At 48.6% G+C, this 20,117-nt stretch overlaps 1 protein-coding gene and 1 long non-coding RNA gene across 3 annotated transcripts in view; one reads left to right on the top strand and one right to left on the bottom strand.

Moving 5' to 3' along the window:
• Nucleotides 1-20,117, top strand: part of KAZN (kazrin, periplakin interacting protein) — a 195,829-nt gene that overhangs the window by 97,558 nt on the left and 78,154 nt on the right. The window contains exons 1-2 of one of the 2 annotated variants that reach the window (XM_085079987.1): nucleotides 13,341-13,837; nucleotides 14,269-14,446. In XM_085079987.1, the coding sequence (XP_084936113.1) occupies nucleotides 13,772-13,837; nucleotides 14,269-14,446 (244 nt within the window). In that variant the 5' untranslated portion in view covers nucleotides 13,341-13,771. Of the gene's footprint in view, nucleotides 1-13,340; nucleotides 13,838-14,268; nucleotides 14,447-20,117 lie in introns of those variants that run through there. The other variant, XM_085079986.1, reaches the window with a different exon arrangement.
• On the bottom strand, nucleotides 8,993-15,196 carry LOC146428309 (uncharacterized). Its single transcript, XR_014856135.1, has 2 exons — nucleotides 14,847-15,196; nucleotides 8,993-11,076 (listed from the first exon to the last, which is right to left on the bottom strand). It is a non-coding gene; the product is annotated as an uncharacterized LOC146428309 (long non-coding RNA).

The following is a 20,117-nucleotide window of genomic DNA, read 5'->3' as shown; positions in this document are numbered from 1 at the left end:
TATCCTGGATTTTCAGCTCCTTGCAGGATCCATCCTCAGTGGGGTGAGGGAGCTGTGTGGTGTCACCTCGGTGGCCTCAGGGATCATGGCATTGCACCCACATTTGGAAAACATCTGGAAGAAATGACAAGCAGTGCCACGAAGTCAGGCCCTGGTAGAGCAGCAGAAGCCAAGAGGCTCCAACACCAGGAATTGGGAATGTGGTGGGGGAAGTTTGGGTCATTCAGCCTTTCCAAGGAGAAATTCATGGAATCACAGACTGGGTTTGGTGGGAAGGGAGCTTAGGGATCATCTGGTTCCAGCCCCTGCCATTTGCCTTCTCTTTGCATTTACTGGCCCTTGGTACCCCCAAAGAGCCTCCTGTCCAAAACAAAAAAAAACCCAAAAACCAAAAAAAACAACAAAAATATCACCCAAAACAAAACAAAAAATGCAAACCAAACCAAACACAAAAACCAAACCAAACCAAACAAAACCCAACAAAAAAACAACCAAAAAAAAAGCTGTGGATGTAATAATAATTAGAATGTTATCAAGGATAAGGATAATTATTTAAAAAATGAGGTTTTATTCACTTACCTCCATTTTTTTTGAGTTGCATTAACTCCCCAGCACAGCCAAGCACTGCAGTACCTATTTCAATGCATCCCTAAGGGCATGTGCCTGCAGTGAGCTGCCAGGTAGCATCACAGGTAATGAGGTGGAGGTGAGAAACATCCCCTGGTGCATCAGGATAGAAGAAAAACCCCATGGGGAAAGGGAATTGCTTCCAGGAAAATGGTTTCACACTCATGGCTGGTGACCAGCATGGTGGTTGAACTGGCTGGGGGCTCCTGAGTGTTTAATCCTGGGGTTTATAGTGATGGATTCAGGTTGGACAGGAGGCAGCTTCCCCAAATCCAGCATAATTGGGTCTTTAATCTGCCCAAGAGATTCCTGAGCTGGATACTGAAGCTATCTCCTCCTTTGGATGGTACAAAAAGAAAAAGGAGGAAAAAAGAGGCACATGATGTGAATTTATTTGCATCTTCCAACAATAATCCAGTCATCCTACCCGGGAAATGCCTGTCCTGCTTAATGCCCCTTTATGCAATTTTTTTTTTCATGATGCCCAAGAGTTTGTTTATTTATTTCTTTAATTTACAGATTTCTTTTGCTGGGGTGGAAAATGAGAAGCAGAAAAATGCCATTCCAATTTTTTTTTTTTTCCCATTTCCTGCAGCAAGAAATGGCAGTTGTTGGGGTGGACACTTCCATCCCACCTTTATCACAGCCAAAACTCCAGCTCCATCCTCAAATGCCCCCAAATCCCAGGCAGAAAACTGCATCTTTTTTCTCTTTTGCATAAATTTCATCTGGAAAAGGCAGAACGGTGAGGATTTTGGAATGGGTGCCTTATTTCAGCTTGGCTTGCTAGCAACGATCCTGTTGCTGCGAGTAATTACACAATAAATTTGTGAGAGGGATATCAAGCCGTAAAAGCAGTGGTAATGGTTTGCAATTTAATAGCTGAATTGTAAATGAATTTTCCTACAGCAGCTTTAATGCAGAGGGCTGCTACAATTAAGGGAACATTCTTTGGGGTGCCTTTAATTTTTGGTTGTTGTTGTTGTGAAGTTCAGTGCCATTAATTCCCTGGTTTAAAGAAACCAAATCCTTTAACCACTTCAAGCTGTAAAAGCCAACTTTGACTTCCTCTGCAGCCAACACAATTTTGTCCTGGAAAAGGTGTTTTTACCCCATTTGGCTCTTGCATTTTCTTGTAGTGTTGAGGATGGAGTTGCACCACATGTTGGTTTTATGCTCTTCATCCTCTTTTCATCACCATCCCTCTTGCTCCTGTGATGTGTGACATCTTCTGCCGGTGGGGTGGGAAGACTTGGCCATGCAGGGAGACCCTGCTCACAGAAATTAGCATGTTTTTTATTTAATATTTGCTAGAGGATGATATAAATGGGGTATGTGGGTATTGCTGTGTGCTCCTCCTCTCCAGGTTTGGGGTTCTGTGGGCACAGAGGGTTTCTGTTTTGCTCCCCTCTGAGGATGCTCTGTGCAGCACTGGAGCTCTGTTATCCCTCCCTGCCAAAGCTCATCCCATTCCTTCCTCTTCCCCTTTCCAACCCTCTGGATTCCAAACGGCATTCCCAAGCAGCTCGAGTTTTTGGAGATAATCTCCCTGGGGTTGCTGCCCCTTCCCACAGCAGTGCCAGTGACAGCTCTTGGTTTGCCTCATCAGGTTCCTCTTCTCCTTCTCACATCCCCCTGATTACATCTTCCCAAGTCACACCAGCATCCCCTCGGAGGTCTGGGTTTGAGGGAAATGCCATGAAATCCACCATCTGATCTTGGTGATGATATCCCCTCATCTTTGGGGCGCCTGGAATTGTTGATAATTATTGATAACGTGTAATTGCTTTGCCAATGCCACCTGCTGTCCCCACAGAGGAGCAGGGAGCTGGTGTGTCACAAATGCAGATTGACACAGGCAGCCCCCATCTGGCTGTGGTGGGTGATAATTAAAAGGCAGAGTTGTGTGTAGGAAGCTGATGGAGAGCTGAACCTGCTCTGAAGGGTGACTCCAAATCCTCTCCTCCCATCACTGGATCCAGATTAAGGGGAAGTTCGTGTCCTAATGCAATTTTCTCTCCTGCACATCGGTCAAGTGATGACTTGAGCCTCAATTTCAGGGTCTTTTTCATTCCCCAGCCCCTAATAGTCAGTAATTTGTGCTCCAATCCATGGGTGCAATGTGCAAATCCCTGCCCCACTCCCTGCAGGGGTTTGACCTTGAAGTTATTCCTCCATTCCCATAAAAAATCTTCTCCCTCACTGCATTCCAGGCTGAGGCAGCTAACAGAAAAACGATTTAGTGAGGATTGGGCTGGAAGTGTGGTCAGCCAGCCCTGCATCAAGCAGGGGTAGCCTGGATTGCTGTGGGGAACAGATTTGTGGGGTGCTAAATATTTCCCTATTGCAGAAACTGCTGCCCTTCTCTCCCAAAAAAATCCCCATGAGATGAGCTGGGAGCAGCAGTGCCCTGCAGAGCTGCATGGAGGGATGGGAAGGTGTTAACTGGTCTGGCAGGGATGGGATTCCTGAGCCAGGGCCATGGAATCTGCCGGGGGAGGCAGTGGGTGAAACTTGTGGAGCATTTCGAGATGCAAATGAGCAGCAGGGGAAGGGAAGGAGAATGTGAGGATCCATTGTGAAGCCTAAAGGCACTGCTGGAATCTAAGTGAGGCATGCAGTCTGTGCCAGAGCACTGCAGGCAGGAAAAAAAGCTTCAGAATGATGTTCCTGATGAACTTTAAATCTCTGCCTCCATTTCAAGCCCCCTGTGTGAACACAGACAGTGAGGTGGTTCAGTGGATCCACTGCAACTTTATCAATGTGCTAAGAAAAATGAATTTTTTTTATTTTTCATCCAATGCTTGTTTTTGACCTTGAAATTTGCCACCAGCCTGGTGAGACCTTTCCCAGCTGTGGGTTTGCTGGGATGGAGGAAATTCCTGGGCCAGTGTTTGAACAGCACCCAGCACAGGAGCATCGCAGCCTTTTTATCTAACAAGTGCTCCGACAATATAAATATTTAAGTACAATAAACAATTATGATCAAGTTTCTTGGGTGACTGCACACAGCAAGTGAATTTGAAATTCATTTCCCATGGGTGTTGAGGCTTCGCATTCACTTTCTGTGGATGTTCATGCTAATAAAACTTCATTGCACAGAAAGAGAACACAAGAGGGATGCAAATATGACAAGGGCAAATTTGCTTAAGAGTTCAAATGAATATTCACCAACTTTTTATTATTTTTAAGTATTCATTCCTATTTGCTATAAAAAGATTATTTTATCTTTACTCTCCAAGCTCAGCGAAGCGTGTTTGAGGTATAATGTGTATTTCTTTGTACTAATGGGAAGTTTTGTCACCAGCAAGCAAAGAGTGCATTTAAAACGTGCTTTATCTTCAGGAAATGTCACTGCTGAGTTACCATAGCCCTGATGAATATCTGCATTTCAGCACATCTTGCACTCCAAGGCTGGGATCTCCCTGCTTTTTCCCTCCTTTAAAGCTGCAGATCTCAGATCCAGATCCTGACACCATAATTTCCCTCTGATTTTCCCTGCTCATCTCTCATCTCGTGCTGCCCTGGGTTACGAGGATGCCAAAGACACTTTTCCTTCACACAAACTGAGCTCCCCTTTGGAAGGACTTGGGGGTCAGTGTGGCTCCATTTTGCCTGAGGCAGAGGGAGCACAGTTTTGACATCTTCATTTGATTTCTGTCCTGGAATTGAAAGAGATGCAAATTAGCAATAATGAATATTTTCATTAAAAGTGTCTAGACATTACATCTGAGAACAGGATAATGATGCTTCTGCTTCGTATAAAAAAGCGTGAAGCAGACCCAGGATGATTTTTCTCTTTTTTTTTTGTCAGAAAAGATAACATTTATTTTTTTTTAACAAATGTAATTCAGTGTAAGTGAAATTAGGGTAATTGCTAATTATGTAACTGCCAACGAGGCAGATCTTTATCTCGAGTCAAGCTGGTCTGGTGCAGATGATGAAACGTTACTTTTATGAGGTGGCATCAGAAGGCAAAAAAAAATCAGTGAAACAGTTGTGGTCCTTTCCAAAACCTTTTGGATAGAGAGGGTGTGAGGGATGGAGCATCACTGCCTCTCATCGCAGGTCTGACCTAAAGTTTGGTCTGGAAACATAAATGTGGATGTTAAATTAGATATCATGGGTTTTATCACAGAATCCCAGAATGGTTTGGGCTGGAAGGGAATTTAAATCTCTTCTCATCCCACCCCAGCCATGGCAGGGACACCTTCCACTGTCCCAGGTTGCTCCAAGACTCATCCAGCCTGGCCTTGGACAGTCCCAGGGATCCAGGGGCAGCCACAGCTTCTCTGGGCACCCTGGGCCAGGGCCTCACCTCCCTCACAGGGAAAAATTCCTTCCTGATAATCTTCCTAATATACATTTTCTCCTAATATATATATTTATTTCTAATATCTTCCTAATATATATGTATTTTTTCCCCTTTTCCATTTGCCTTGCACTGTGTCAGGACAAGCTCTCCCCTCCAGCCCTGCATTCCCCACACCTCAGCTCACATCTCCATCAGGCTGGAGGTTTTTCCAGGCTGTTTGTCCCACCCTGAACCTCCAGCTCTGTGACAAACTTCCCTTAACACTCAGCAAAACTTCATCCCAGGGTGTTTGATGGGAACAGATTTCATTTTCCACATGTACTGGAAGGAAGTTAATAACACAAAACCCACCCAGGAGTCAAGTACTGCAGAATGAAGTCAGGAACCTTATAGGATAAACATATTATCTTCATCCAAGCTGCAGTAGGTGGATATTGGAGGAATTAAACACACTTGAATAGCTTTGCAGATATATATCTCAGTCTCCATAAAACCTACTGACAGTGAGCAAACACCAGAGCTTGGCAGTTGTCCTGCTTGGTTCAATTGTCTTTGGTGGGTTTTATATCCATCACCTTCCTGAAATCCCTGTGCCAACAATCCTGGCAGCTTCTTGTCCTGAAGACTTTGGGGTGATGGATGTGGGAACCTCCTGCATCCACTGGAGCTTCCCAACATGCTTAGGTTTTTCCAAGGAATCCATCCAGCTGTGCTTTTAAAAAATTATTATTTATTTAGGGTTTTTTAGGGGGAGCATTCCTCCTAAAGCAGATGGGCTTTAAGATCCCTTAAAGGACCTCTAAGGTCCCTCCAGCCCAAACCTTTCTGTGATTCTATGATAAGAATATCAGCTTTTCCTTGGATCCCTCTTGCTCCACCAAGCCATCATTTGAAAGCATCTCCCTGTTCTCTGGAGAAAACATCCCCATTTTCATGCAAAGCTATTAATATAAATAACACTAATAAGTCTCACCTGCATTAGCAGAAGGCAATGCTTCAAGCCTTCTCTCTGAGAGCACTGAGCTGCTCCTGGCATTCCAGCTGATGGCCAGTGCTGTCCATCTGGGACCACAGATTGCTCCCAGCAGCAGCTGGGGATCAGCTGGAGGGATTTGGCTCTGGCTGTGCAGCTCACAGCACATCAGCCTCACATCCCATTTTCCCCCAAAGTGAAGGAAGTGATCAGGAAGCTGTGGCAGCCTCGGGATTCCCCCAAAACCATGGCTGGGGAGTGATGCTGCAGGCTGGGAGCCTCAGTGCATGGCCCTTCCCAGGGGCAAAAATCAGAAAACACAGGAATAATGGGAACCATTTGGGGTTATTTTAACTGTCAGATATCAGAAGCAAAGTCAAATGCCCAAATGAGTTGACAGCAGCTCAGTTTGATCCCTGCCATGAGCTGACTTGGAGCCCAAATTTTTCAAAGGCTGGTAATCGCCTCAGCATTGATTTTGTACCAAGATATTTTATCACACTTGTGTATTTGGTGTGATTTGATGGGGGTTTTTAGAAGTAATCTATGTCAAAGTTACACAGACTTTATTAGAAGGCATGTTCCCTGCCCTTCTCTGGCTGGGTGTTCCTTGAGGGTAAATCATAGTGAAGGAATTGTTCTTGATTTCTCTGGAATTGCTCCTGCTTTCACTGGAAAGCCTCACTCTGGGCCTTGGTCACCTCCTGTTCCAGCCCATCTGCTCCTCAGTTTCCCCATCCTCTGAAACAATACCTGCAGTATCGTTTTCCTTTCCTACCTAACCAAAGGAAAAGAATATTTGTGAATTATCTGATGTAGAGGGATTGCTCTCAATCTTGGAAAAGTGCCATTTTTCACAGAGTAGCCAACTCCAGCCAACCTGTGTTCCAAACCCCTGAAGAGATGGACATCAGGACACTCCAAGCCCCAAATTCACAGGATCAAGGAATCCATACTGACACCACAAAACATGACTGTAATTAAAGCAATATATATATGTAGTAATATTGTGCCAATTTTTCAGCTGCCTTCTCAATGCTGAAACTTTATCTAGGTGTATTTTTAGGTCTTTCACAGGTTAGTGGGGAATGTAATTATAGGTTTGTAATCTTATGCAATACAGGATTAGTCCACCCTGCTGGGAGCATCTTGAACAAAACCAGGTGAAAAGGGGGGAAAAAGGCTAGTTTAATTGTTCCACCCTCCCCTGCACATTCTGTGGTTGTGAAAGGGACTGGTTTGGCTGAAAGGGACTGGTTTGGCAGTGGGGAGATCCCCAAACCAGGTGTGACCCAGGGCTGGTGACAGTGACACAACAAGGGAGGGCGATGGCACTCACAGCAGAACGTGTGTTCTCTCACCTGGAATAAAAAGGAAGGGTTAAATTAAGTTTCACTCTCTGCTGGTTTGGGGTGGTTGGTCCCTGAAGCAGTGGTGGGGATTTTGTGGATGCCTGTGTGCTCCCTGTGTGCTGGGTGGTATGTTAAACCCCCTCTCTGTCCCAATCTGGAGTTCTCCATTTCTGCATCAATTTAAGGATTATTTCAGAGGGCTGAGCCACCCTTGAGATCTTGTCTTTCACTTTCTTTACAAATATTACAATTAAAAAATCCCATTTCTCCGCAGCACCTTCCATTCTCAGGATGCTCCAGCTCACTTTTCCCACATGCAGCTTCTCTGCAGCTCCTGTTTCCAGATTTGTTTTCTGGGAAGAGGGCAAAGAGCTGCTCTTCCACTGGCTCTGCCACTGGTGTTCATCACCACAGCTGAAACAGCTGGGTGCAAATATTTATTCCTGCCTCCTGCTCAAGTTAGGACAGTGATCTCACCTATAACCCATCAGCCTAAAGCATCTGGAGGGACATGAAAATGCAAAGGCTCCGAGTTTCTCTGTGCTTCTGCTAATGTCAGATCTTCATAGGAATTGACTTCCCAGGACAAAGGAGCTGTCAGAGGAATGCTGATGCTCCATTAATGACAGGGTAGGGTGACCCAACCCCGGCGTGTCAGCGTTGCTGCTGAGGGAAACACAGAGGCAAACCCATAATCACCTTTCCTGCATCTGTCCCACTAACACCTCATTTAAGTGTGTATTTGTCTGCTGATTGATCACAGGATTTTTTGTCACTGCACTTATTATCCTGCAATCTGAGTGCTTCTCTTCAATGAATATTCTCTCTATTCATTGAAGTTTATGCATGATCCTCATCACAGTGTCTGAACAGGTGGGAAATTGGGGTTGCAAAGCCAATGTTTCTGCAGATTTCTCATTCTCCCCTTCCCAGGAGGACAGGGGGTGTCTTGGAGTCACTCAGCAGGACCTGATCTCCCAAATCACCCCGCAGTTCTGAACAAACCCAACCACACCTTTGCCCCCTAATTTGTCATGGGGAAAGGAGGGGGAAATGGCATTTTATACAGATTTCACCTGGAGCACCAGGACAAGGGGAATGGCTTCCCAATGACAGAGGGCAGGGATAGATGGGATATTGGGAGGGAATTGTTCCCTGGGAGGATGGTGAGGCACAGGGTGCCCAGAGAAGCTGTGGCTTTCCCTGGATCCCTGGAAGTGTCCAAGGCCAGGTTGGACAGGGCTTGGAACAACCTGGGACAGTGGAAAGTGGCATGAGATGTTCCTCAAGGTCTCTTCCAAACCAAACCATCCAATGACTCCACAGCCCCTGCTCCTGGCTGGGGATTTCTGGGGTGGAGACCACCGTAAATCAGAGGTATTTTGCAGGAAAGCAAAATGATCCCAGCACATCCTCACCATGGTCTCCATGTGCCCTGAAAGGCAGAACTTCACCCATAATTTGCAGTGGAGGGTGGTTAAAGCAGGACGGTGAACCTGAGTTAATTTTTTGTCGAGGTTTATAGACTGGCTGGCGAGGTGAGGGTGGGGTCACCTTGCAGAGAGCTGCTGCACATCAACCCTGCCTGACTGTGTGAGGTTTATTGGCTTCATTCACCCTCCAGTCGCACAGACCCACCCAGCCAGGTGGGAGATGCACAAGAATTTCTCTCTTAGATGAGAGAAATCTCTTACTGTTCACAAACATGAAGAAAACACCCCAAACTTGCCCTGAATCCAAACAGTTTTATGTTTAGGAGAGATCCTGGGCCTCCTGGGTAACCTGCCCTCGATAAGAAAGCAGAACCCAAAAAAATATCCAAAATTTTGGGTCTGTCACAGCAGGAGCTCATCCCTGATGCCGATACCTGCTCGTGCAGAGCTGGCTGCTGACGTCTTCCCAATAAACATTCAAATCCAGACCGAGGATCCACGGACTGCTGTAATTCATTAAACAAATGTTGGGTTTAATAGCCCCGCGACCAAAGCTGGTGCCATGGATGCGCTCAGCTGTGAAATATGCTGGGGAAGGCAGCCGTTTGCAAAGGGGGCTAGAAATCTGCTTCCTATTAACTTAAAATGGGTTTACTGCAGAAAAATCTCCGGGATCACATTTTTCTCTCAATTATCCCTTCTCAGCGGGATTCCTCGAGGTTTGCGCCGGGTAACTGAGATGTGGCTAAGCTGGGGGGTTTGGAGCTGGGGTTTGTTTTGATCCATTAAGCTTGTATCTCGCCACAGTGATGTAATTCCCCCAGTCTGAGACACTTTATAAACATTAATGGGTTTGTTTTCACAGTCCCGAGGGACGCGCAGCACAGGAAGGTCGCCAGGACCATTTCAGCCGCTCAGAGAGAGAGATGGGGAAATGTGGCACTGCAGCATCGCGGGGAGAAACTGAATACTCACTCAGATTTTTAATCTGTCCATCCTTAGCTCTGTTCAATTCGGTTTGAATAACTTATAAGTTAATAAGTTACTGTATTAACGAGTTATTACAGCAGTACCACGTCAGCAAGCTTTGCATTAAGGTGCTGCTGGATAGCACACCTGAGGAAGGAAAGAGCTGGTGCTCTGCATTTCATGAGTGAGAAGGGGGTGAAATGCAGTTATAAACACCCAAATTATATTGTGCCATTTGCAGAGGGGGGAAAAAATGTAGATATTAACAACTATTGTAGCTTTGATGGGAATTACATAGCAGAGATGTGCTGGAAGAGACTATGGAACATGAGCCACGCTGTGCTTGTCCTGAGGATTGCTGCTGGAGTTTGCTGGTCTCTTGGACTGGATTTTCTTGGTGATAAATGGATGTACAGATGCCTCTGGTGATATTTGGAAGGGGCCAACTGGAAGCTGGCACTGCAGCATGCCAGGGCACAACAAACCTGGGGCACGGAGCAAAACTCCTGCTTTGGAGATCTTTTTTCCCATCACAGAAGGTCCATTTTTGAGGATGTGCTGAAAGAAGCTGGTGATACTCACAGCCCTTCCAGCTGGGAATTGTTCCTGCAAACAGAGATACATGGAGCAGATGAGAAATTAATGTAAATATACAGGCAGAAGGCAATTTTTTTTTGGAGGAAGAGAGGCAGAGGCAGATAAAAAGCGATCAGCAGAATTTACATAAGCCTTCCCCATCACAGAGGTCATCATTCTGCAGGATGACACATGGAAATTCATTTTTATTAAATTCCGGATGATTATTTAATTGGAAAAAGAAGGATTTAATTGAATCAAGTCAAAGGGCCCTATTAGATTACGTTCAACCTTAACACAGAAGGCTTTTCCCATTTAGTTAAACTGGTTCCTTTGCATATTGTACATATTAAACTATAAAAAGTGGTAATCTGAATAGCAAATTAAAGGGTTTGGAAGGCCTGAATGGTACTCATGTGCTTCTCAGCCCTTTTTCATCTTCTAAATCTTCTCATATTCCCTTTACTGCACTCCTTAGGTTGAAACAAGAGCAAAGATGAAGAGCAGAACTCTCAAATCTTCCTCCATCCGTGTTTATTCCATTTACATACTCTTGAGGAATAGCCTGCCTGGATGTGATGACACTATTAGAACATATTGCCCAAAACTGAGGGGTTCTTTCAGGTTTTCAAGGCTCCCCTTGCAGTACCTGAACAGATGCTGAGTGTAGTAAGGTTGAATGAAGATTTGTGACTTCCTGGCATTGACTCAGGTTTCCCTTGTGTCCTTAGGAAATATTCCCAATCTCTTCATGCCTCATCTGCATGGCCAGGGACTCCCATCCCTTTGGGACACAGACTCCCTGCAGAGCTGCCAATCTCCTGGTAAAAGCTGGAATAAAAATAATAAAATAAAATAAAATAATCATCTAAGCAATTTTGGGAAATAATATGTTTCTAATTTTGGGTCTTTAATTAGCTTTTGATTTCCATTTTTTTTCTTAATTAAAAACTAGTGGGAGAAAGGCAATGAGGCACAATTCATTTCCTAAAGTTTCATTTAATCTCGAATTTGAGGTTTCCAGCAAAGGCTTGGCCTTGTGGCACAACCCAGTTGGGTTGGGAATGTCCCATCCTTGTGCCTTTTCCTCTGGCTGATACCCCAGGATTGCTGTGACACTTTGTGCTCTTCCCAGGCGGAAATTCAGAGAAATCAAATTCTGCTCTGAGAGATCAAAATCAATTTTAATGGATCCAGCTGTTCCCCAGGATGGGAGGAGGTATGGGAAAGGGGAGAAAATCTTCCAAGGTATCTTCAGTGGATTTCAGGAGGACTTGAAAGTAGTAAGGAAAGTTTTTAAAGTGAGGTTTTTAATTTACCCATGAGGCCACAGCCAGCTTTAGGACACATTTTTTAAATAGCCACGTGCTAATGTAGAAATTCTCTCTCAGTCACTAAATTTTGAGAATTCCAGCTCTGACAGTGCAGCAAATCATCAACCAGCCTATTATTATAGTTAGATTGAGTAAGAATCATCATCTGGAATTTGCCTCAGCAGCTAAATGGGTTCTTGGAAGGTTCAAATCAGCTTTAACCTGATTTTTTTACGATAAAAATAATGTGCCTGTACTTTAAAGCCAAGTTCCTTTCTGCTGAAGCTTTACTTTCATTCAAGTGCAATGAGTAAGTTTTGCATGTACGGCACTGGGATTGCACACTCAGGTTATCTGGTTACATACATAATTCTCTCATTTGCAAACACAGTTTGCAGCACATACTCATGCAAATTAGGTATGAAACTGGGCATTTATCTTGATTAGAATTCAGATTCTTTATACACTTGAAGAACTTTATCTCGTTCAGCGATGGCTGTAGAGATGATGGAGAAAGAATTTCAAAAATTGCATTTATTCTCCTTGCGGGTTTTTCGTTGACCCTCTGGGAATTCATTAAGGAAAACAGACCTTTCCACTGATATTCTGAGTGCCCTGGCCCAGCACCCAGCTTGGGTTGCAGACATTGCTGGAAACTTTCAGTCAGAAATCTGTCCCTTGCAAAAGCCAGTGAATAAATGCTAAATTTTCTCTGTTTTACAATATCTAGATGGATTGATCCAGATGGATGTGAGGTCTAGATGCTACTTGACAAGGGACTCAATCCTTTTGACTCTTGGAGAGCTGGCTGTACCCAGGATCCAGATCAGACCTGAGGTTTTGGGGCACCCAGGCTGCTCTTGTTGATGATTTTCAGCAGACTAACAGCAGATTTACTCAATTTCTCTCCCAAAAAGCTGCCTGGGGCTTCTGCACACCAAACCCTCCTGCAGAGCCCCATCCTGCAGTCCCTGGATGGGTAGGATGGTGATGTGCTCCTGCTCTGCCTCATGTCAAGCCTCTCCTGGAGCCATCCCTGCAGCTCTCGGAGAAGAGGATCCCTTTTCTATCCTTTTTGCTGCATTTGGAATCAGGGCTCTGCAGTGCCAGTGCTGCTGCACAAGGACACACTGAAGTTCAAAGAGCTGCCCCAAATTCTCCGCTTGTTCAGCCAAAAGCCCGAATTTAGGCAAATATCAGAGGGTTTAGCCAACTGTGCAGGGCTGTTTCTCCCCCTTTCCTTATGGCTCATGATTTTCTCTGACTTTCCCCTTAGCAAGAGTCCATGCTCACCATCCCAGCTGTGCTTCCCAAACCCACTCCTGCTTCTGTGAGGCTCCCACCACACTGCCATGGGAGCTCCTGCCCAGTTCCTAAACCCATCTGGGAACTTTTCCAGGTACAGGTGGCTCAGGTGACAACTCGCAGCACGGCTGCCTGCAGATTTGGGATGCAGGGATGGACTGGGGAGGTACAGCCACATGGCCATGGGCTCCAAAACCTCCCTATCCACGGGGCTTGGATACACCTGGTGGCGTGGAAGGTGTCCCTGCCCACGTCAGGGCGTTGGAATGAGCTGATCCTTAAGGTTTTTCCCAACACAAATCACTCTGTGGTTCTGTAATTTCACTTCAGCGAGGATGAAGCCATCTGCACGGCTGCCACGGGCAGGGTGGCAGCTCTGCAGGCTTGCTGCAGCCCTGGCAAACACACAAGTGGATCCCTCTGAGGGATGGATAAGGCACAGGGAAACATCCGCGCTCCCTCTAGCAGTCGCCAGCGAATGGATGATAGCAATAATTCTCGATTTTTTCACCCTGGGTTCGTGCCACACGAACCGCCAGTGTAAGAGCTCTCGCACTAGTACTGCTGCAGTGCTGACGACGCTCAGGTGGCTCTTTCCCCCCGCCCCAAAATCTTTCCAGGGGGAATTTTGGAGCCCATTTTCCTACACCTGCTGCAGGCAGCTGCCGGGCACGGCCAGGCTCAGGGTGAAGCCGAGCGCAGTGAGCAGAACGGCTCTTCCCTAGCGGCGTGCAGAGCTCCCCGCGGGCACTGCAGCATCCCCGCAGCACCCCTGAACTCACCGGGGGGCTGCGGGGGGTGTCGCTCGGAGCGCGGCGCGGGAGCCGCAGGGTCCCTCCGCCCCGCCCGGGAGAACCCGAGCCGCCCCGCCCCGCCGCAGCCGCGCTCCCGCCGCGCTCCCACCGCGGATGCCCTCGGCCGAGCCGCGATCGCCTCCGTCGCGGCCCTGCCCGGGCTGCCGGGGGGGGCAACAGGTAGGGGGTACCCCGAGCCCCCCGCCCAGCCTGTGCCCCCTGTACCCGCTCTGCGCAGAGCCCCTGCTTCCCTCGGCGCACCCCCGAGCGGAACCCCTCTCCCCTCCGCTCTCCGCTTGCACAGCCCCCTCCCTCTTTGTCCCCCCTCGCAGACCCCCTCCCTCTGCACCCCCTCGCACGGATCCCCTTCCCCTTTACACCTCCCCCTCTCCGAGCCCCCCTCGCACAGCTCCCCCTCCCCTTTGTCCCCCCGTTGTCCCCCCCTCGCCCCCCAGCCCCCTCCCCTCGCGCCGCCCCCTCGCACCGCCCACTCCCCTCTCGCTGCTCCCCTTCAGGCTCCCCTCGCCCCCCTGCCCAGCACAGCCCCCTGCCCGCCCCCCGCCGCTCCCTCTCTCACCTCTCTCTCTCCTCCTCTTCCTCCCTCCCCCCAGGCCAAAATCCTGCACATGATGGACGACAACAAGCAGCTGGCGCTGCGCATCGACGGGGCGCTGCAGGCGGCGGGCCAGGAGGTGACGGCGCTGCGCGCCGAGCTGGCGGCCACCGGCCGGCGCCTGGCCGAGCTGGGCAGCGACCCGGCCATGGAGCACGGCCCGCACGGCGCGCAAGGTGGGTCCCGCCGCGGCCAGGGGCGAGGGGGGTGAGGTCGGTACGGAGGGGTCCCCGCCGGCCGCCGCCTGCGCTGGGCGGTATTGTTCATTGTTTATTTTGGGGGTGCCCGGCGCGTCCCGTCGGCTGCGGGTTGCCCGCCGGGTTCGGGGCGGGCTCGCTCGCTCCCTGCTGCGGCTGCTGCCGGCGCCTCGCTGGGCTCCAGCAGCCCGCCCGAGGAAGGAGGGAGACCCCCGCCCCAAATGCTCGCTGCTCCCCGCATCCTCCTCCCGCCGCCGCCACCCTGCGTACTGCCATCCCCTCGCCGCTCCCTGCCCCGGGATCCCCCCCGGCCGGCTCTCCCCGGTAATCCCGCGCCCACAGCCGGTTTCGTAATTCGGTAGGAAAGCAGCCATGTTACCGCCGCGATCCGCGCTCCGCGCTCCGGCCCCGCCGCTCCCCGCTGCTGCTGCTGCCGCTCCGCGCTCGGCCCGCTCCGGCCCGGGGCTGCAGGGCTCGGGGGCTGCGGGGCTGCGGGGCTCGGTCCGCACACGGCACGGGGAGCCCACCGAGCACCCCCGGTAGGCTGGACCAGCCCCTGTGCGATGCACACACCCCCTGTGCTCCCCGCATCCCGGGAAGTTGTCTGCCAGCCTCGGGGCCGAGCGAGGAAAACGGGGTGCGCGGGGAGCCGGGAGAGACTTTGGGGGAAGGTTGAGCAGCTGAGCCCGGATCGCTCCCCTAGTACTCGTGGTGCTCTCGCCAGGCTGGAATTCAGTTTCCTGCTAATCAGAGTGGCTTGCCATCATTGATACATTTGCATTTGGATACTTTTGGATTTCAGCGTGTATTTCCCAAATCATTACAGGCTTGCATGACAATTCACCCCGAGCAGCCTTGGTGTCAGAGCAGAAATAGTGCTCGCCCTCCCCTTTCCCGATAACTGAATTTACACCTGTGCGATAAAAACGTCAGTAGCTGTTATTTACTCGTCACTTATTTACTGTATCTCCGGGTAGGGTGGTTCCGCGTTATTTCAAATAACAGTAGCGTTTTGGGGAAGCTTTTTAAAGGTAGCGTAGCGCTTGGCGGGGCAGAGTAGCTGCCGGCAGGATGTAATCACGGAATTACAGAATCACAGAACACTTCGGGTTGTAAAGGATCTTAAAGATCATCTTGTTTCAACCTCCCTGCCACGGCTGGAACTGATGGGATTGCATCGCCGGTGTGTTGTTGTTCGTGGCGTTAATGCAAACTGATTTAGAGGGATTAATTAGTGGATTTATTCCATCCAGCTTGTATTTCACTGTTTTGTTAGTGAGAGTGTGGGGTGGGAATTCCACTCACCCAGCTGAGCTTCCTGGTGGCTGGGGGGATGTAGGAAGTGAAGTTACCTGTGTGGCCAGGGATTTTCTGAACTGCTGAGGTGCCTGTTGGGATAATCTCAGCCACACTCTGCCACGCACTGTAGCCAGGCTACTGAGGCTCTTGCTTTTATAAAAATCTGCTGGAAGGGCAGAAGGAGCACGCTGGCCTCCATCCTCCCCTGTGGAGCAGGGGCATCAGGAATGCAGATGGTGACACGCTGTACAGGGCATGCATGTGGAAATGCAGGCTGCCAGCCAGGAGAGCAGGTAAAACCCTTTGGCTGCTCATGCTCACACTGGTCTCTGTGCGTGCTCAGTGTTTGGTTTCGTTTCCTCTCCAGGACGCTGCTGGGGAGATGCACATTTCTGCAGCGTGTCCTGGCAAGGGATATGGGGTGTGTGTGGCTCTCTGAGGGTTAGGGCTTCTTTTTGTTTTCCTCAGAGGTTTTCTAATCTGTTGAGTGATGAAAAAGCTCCTCTTTGTGTTCCTTTACTATCAGCATGCTGGAAAACAGTTGGTGCCCTGTAAAGGTGCCAAAGAAATGTGCTCTGCTCCCCAAAGCCTGCATGTTTCTGCTTTATAATTCCAATTACACGTGCTTTGGAGTTGTGGGGTCCCTGTGATGGGTGAAGAAGAGTGGCCCCACCTTCAGCAGGGTGTGAGATTGGTACCTGCAGCGACTGCTGAAGTTGCTGGAGGGTTTGGTCCATCTGGGAAATTTGGCTCAGCGTGCTGATGACTAGGAGTTAGGAGAATGGACGCTTCCCCAGCGAGGTGTGACTCCATGGCCTTGTGGCTGTGGATGAGTCTTTGTGTTTCCCCATGAATTTAATAGGCTGTTATAAAAATTGGGATACATCCAGCCCTGCACCACTGGTGTTGTAACAGAAGCCAATCAGTTAAGTGTAAAATTGCATCTGAAGAGTGTTGTGTCTGTCATGCTTTGCAAGGAAAAGGGGGAGAGCACTTGATCTTCTCAAAACCCACCGATTAGATTCACTCTGCTTTGTGTTTCCTCCCTAAGTCTGGTACTATTGTTTATATGCTGCCATGAGTGCTCTCCTACATCACTCAGTGTTTGTGTAGACAGGCCCAAGATATCTATAGTGAGCCGTATGCTTTTCCTCAAGGATTCTGAGACGACGTTCAGAAGGATGGGGTGAAAACAAGAATCTCTGAATAGCTCTGCTGTTGTGAGTCTTCTTAGTAGGAGGGCTGCCAAGCTGTTTGATTTATGCAAATATATTAAAGGCAGGCAGGAGGATGGGGAATGGGGTGGCAGCCTGCAAGTGCAGCTTTGGGGGTGCTGGTGGTGCTTGGGTGGCAAATGGGTGCTGTTTGGGGTCTGCTTTGGTCTGGGAGGAGAAGCACCTGCTGGAATCATGAGGTCTCTTTGCTTATGGAATCCCAGAATGGTTTGGGTTGAAAGGGAATTTAAGTATCATCCAGTCCCAAACCCTGCCATGGGCAGGGACACCTTCCACTATCCCAGGTTGCTCCAAACCGTGTCCAACCTGGCCTTGGACACTTGCAGGGATCCAGGGGCAGCCACAGCTTCTCTGGGCACCCTGTGCCAGGGCCTCACCACCCTCACAGGGAACAATTCCTTCTGTGTGGTGGGAAGCAGCTCACGATCACAGTGCTGCAGGCAGCTGCTCCAGGTCAGTCCCAAGTCGTGTGGAAGGAGGTGAATGTGTGTCTCTGTGCCATGCTCAACCAGTAATTAATACTGAGTTTGTCAGATGTGTTATTTGTGTAATTATGGTGCAGCTCGAGGCAGCTGGAGGTAATAACTGCCCCTTTTGTGCACTCTGAGACTTCTCTCTGCCACAATGTGCTATTTTTGCCACGGCAAGGTATGTTTTGAGGGCCTCTTTTCCGTACTTTTAATCAAAAGTGGAAGAATTCAGCTAAGAGGGAGAGCAGGGTGGTGGGTGTGTGTAGGTAGGCAGGCATGGAACTTGTGCATTGTTACAGTCCTTAGCGTGAGTGTTAATCATTCAAACCTCTCAGCCCTGACAGTTTCTTTTAACCAGTGAGTTTGCTGCGAGAAGTATTTTGGCTGCAGCCTCTGTCTAAACTTGGATGCAGATCAGGGTGGGAATCAATACTTCATGTCCCCAGCTCTTAGCACAGCAATTACAGGCAGCGCTCGGTAACATCTCTGCAGCCGTGTGTCAGCACCCTCGTGTTGGAATCCGTGTTGGAATTAGGATTGGTTGAATTGATTGTGAGCAAGAGACGTGCCCAGTGCTCCGGGGTGGGATGCTGGTGATGAGGAGGGATGCAGCACAGCATTGCTGTGGCAGGTCTGTGGTCAGCTCTGGTCATCCTGGCTGCACCTCTGGGCTTTTGCCTTCATGGCTTTGCCCAACCTGTATACCTGTAATTTCCACAGTTTGGTAAAAAGCAGTGGAAATCTGAAGTCTGGCAATGGTTTGCCGTGCTGCATCAGGTCCGTTCAGCCTCGTGTTTGTGCTTTAGTCTCCTTCCCACGTTAAATGGAAAACACCTTAATTAATTAATGTTGGTAAAGTGCTTGAAGATGTAACGCGCAATCAATCGCTAAGTGTTATTAATAACACCTCGCTCGGCGTTTGGCTTATCTCACTTCTGATTTCAGCAGTGGCACACTGATCACCACATCCTGGCCCATGGCAGTGAGGATTATTTTGCAGGGATGCTGCCAAAATCCAGCTGGGAATGGGGCAGGAGCTGCACCCTGCTCCTGGAATCAAGGGTTCCTCCTTGCTGCGTGGTTATCTCGGTCGTGGGCAGCATGAGAAAGATTTCAGTCATGTCTTGGTATGTGGTGATGCCAAGGGGCCAGGAGGACCTTTCTGCTCATGACAGCCTAAAATAGACTTTTCTCTTTTTCCCTTTGATCTCAGTATCCTTTCATAGCTACAATGCAAAGACTTTGACTTTTGCCCGGGAGGCAATCAGTTACCTCTGTGCTGTTGCTATTTTGTGAGTAATCATCTCAGGCTGTTGAAAATGTACCATTTTCATCTCTTCAGAAATCTTCCCTGCTATTTGTTCTTCCAGAGCTGGAGAGCTGATACTGTAAAGAAGCCTGAGGAGTTTGGATACTGCTGCCCAGTTGGGTATTGGGAGCATTTTTGTACCATGCTTATCACAAGATCAAGGTCTTGCTGTACTATTACTCTTTCTAATGATTTCCTACTTTGTTTCCCTTTGTCCTGTGTAGTTGAGGGGTTGAGGGAGCAACTAGTTTCATGCTCTAAAACAATTGCCTGTGCTGGGAAATAAATCTGTGCTTAGCCATGTTCCCATGGTTGCTTTAGACACAGGGAACTGGCTGCAGATAACATTCCATGTCCCTGCTACATCTTAGTCTTTGAAGATGTTAATTTAAATATCTTTACTGGAGCTTACCTATTCAAAAGCCTCATCTGGCATGGTTAGCATAATATTTAGATTATCATTGCTTTAGGCTTTGTCCAGGGGAGTTATAATGAAGCTCCTAAGGATGAGTAAGCTCAAGTAAACTGAAGTTGAAGGAGGACTTAATCCAGGGCTTTTGACTCCCCAGCTTGAAGTATAACTGTGGAAATGGTGTTAGACTTGCAGGTGGGGAGAGGAATGTAGAAACAAGTCCCAGTCTTAAACTGGGGAAGATTAAGTGTGATTTTGTGGGTTGGGTCCAGGCACTCTCAGATAATCACTGGTGGTGTCATCCAAAAGGACAATCTGTCCTCTCATTACTTATTCTTTGTTCCTCCAGATACATCAGTGGACTCGGTGTTCTCTGTCTCTGGGGCTGAATATGGAATTCTCTGAGATGCCAAAAGAGGCTTTACAGCCCTGGGCAGGGGCTGCAAACACCTTTCCTTGAGTGCTCCCTGCTCCTCTCAGTTCCCCAGGCACCTCACTGCACACCTGGCACTGAACCCCAGCACCAGCACCATGTAGAGCATTTTAACAAGCAATCTCCAGCTTGTTAAAATTCAACCCTCACAGTTTCTCGTTGCCAGCAAGGTGTGAGATCAGCTCTGGTCCTGATGCAGCAGCTGCAGCACCCTCTGCTCACAACACAGCCTGCAGAGCAGGGCAGCAGCTACCTGCAAAGCCCCAGGGAATCAGTCACCCAGAGGCCTCATTTTTCAGGATATGTCTCCTCACCCCTGGGATGCTGAAGGCTCAGGGGGTTGCTTCTTGTTGCTTTGCAATCTCTTCCTGTTTTTCATTTCTGTATAATTTTACTTGAGACTTAGTGGGTGATGGTTTTGGGGATCGAGATGGATTCTGCAGAACCTCCAGCTAGATTATTTTGGTGTTTGCAAATGTGCAGGAGGTGGGA

This window comes from Lichenostomus cassidix, chromosome 21 (genome assembly GCF_008360975.1).
Source record: "Lichenostomus cassidix isolate B80296 chromosome 21, HeHo_3.0, whole genome shotgun sequence".
Classification (NCBI taxonomy): domain Eukaryota; kingdom Metazoa; phylum Chordata; class Aves; order Passeriformes; family Meliphagidae; genus Lichenostomus; species Lichenostomus cassidix.
The sequence above is the reverse complement of the archived record's forward strand: the minus strand, read 5'-3'. Positions and strand labels throughout refer to the sequence as shown.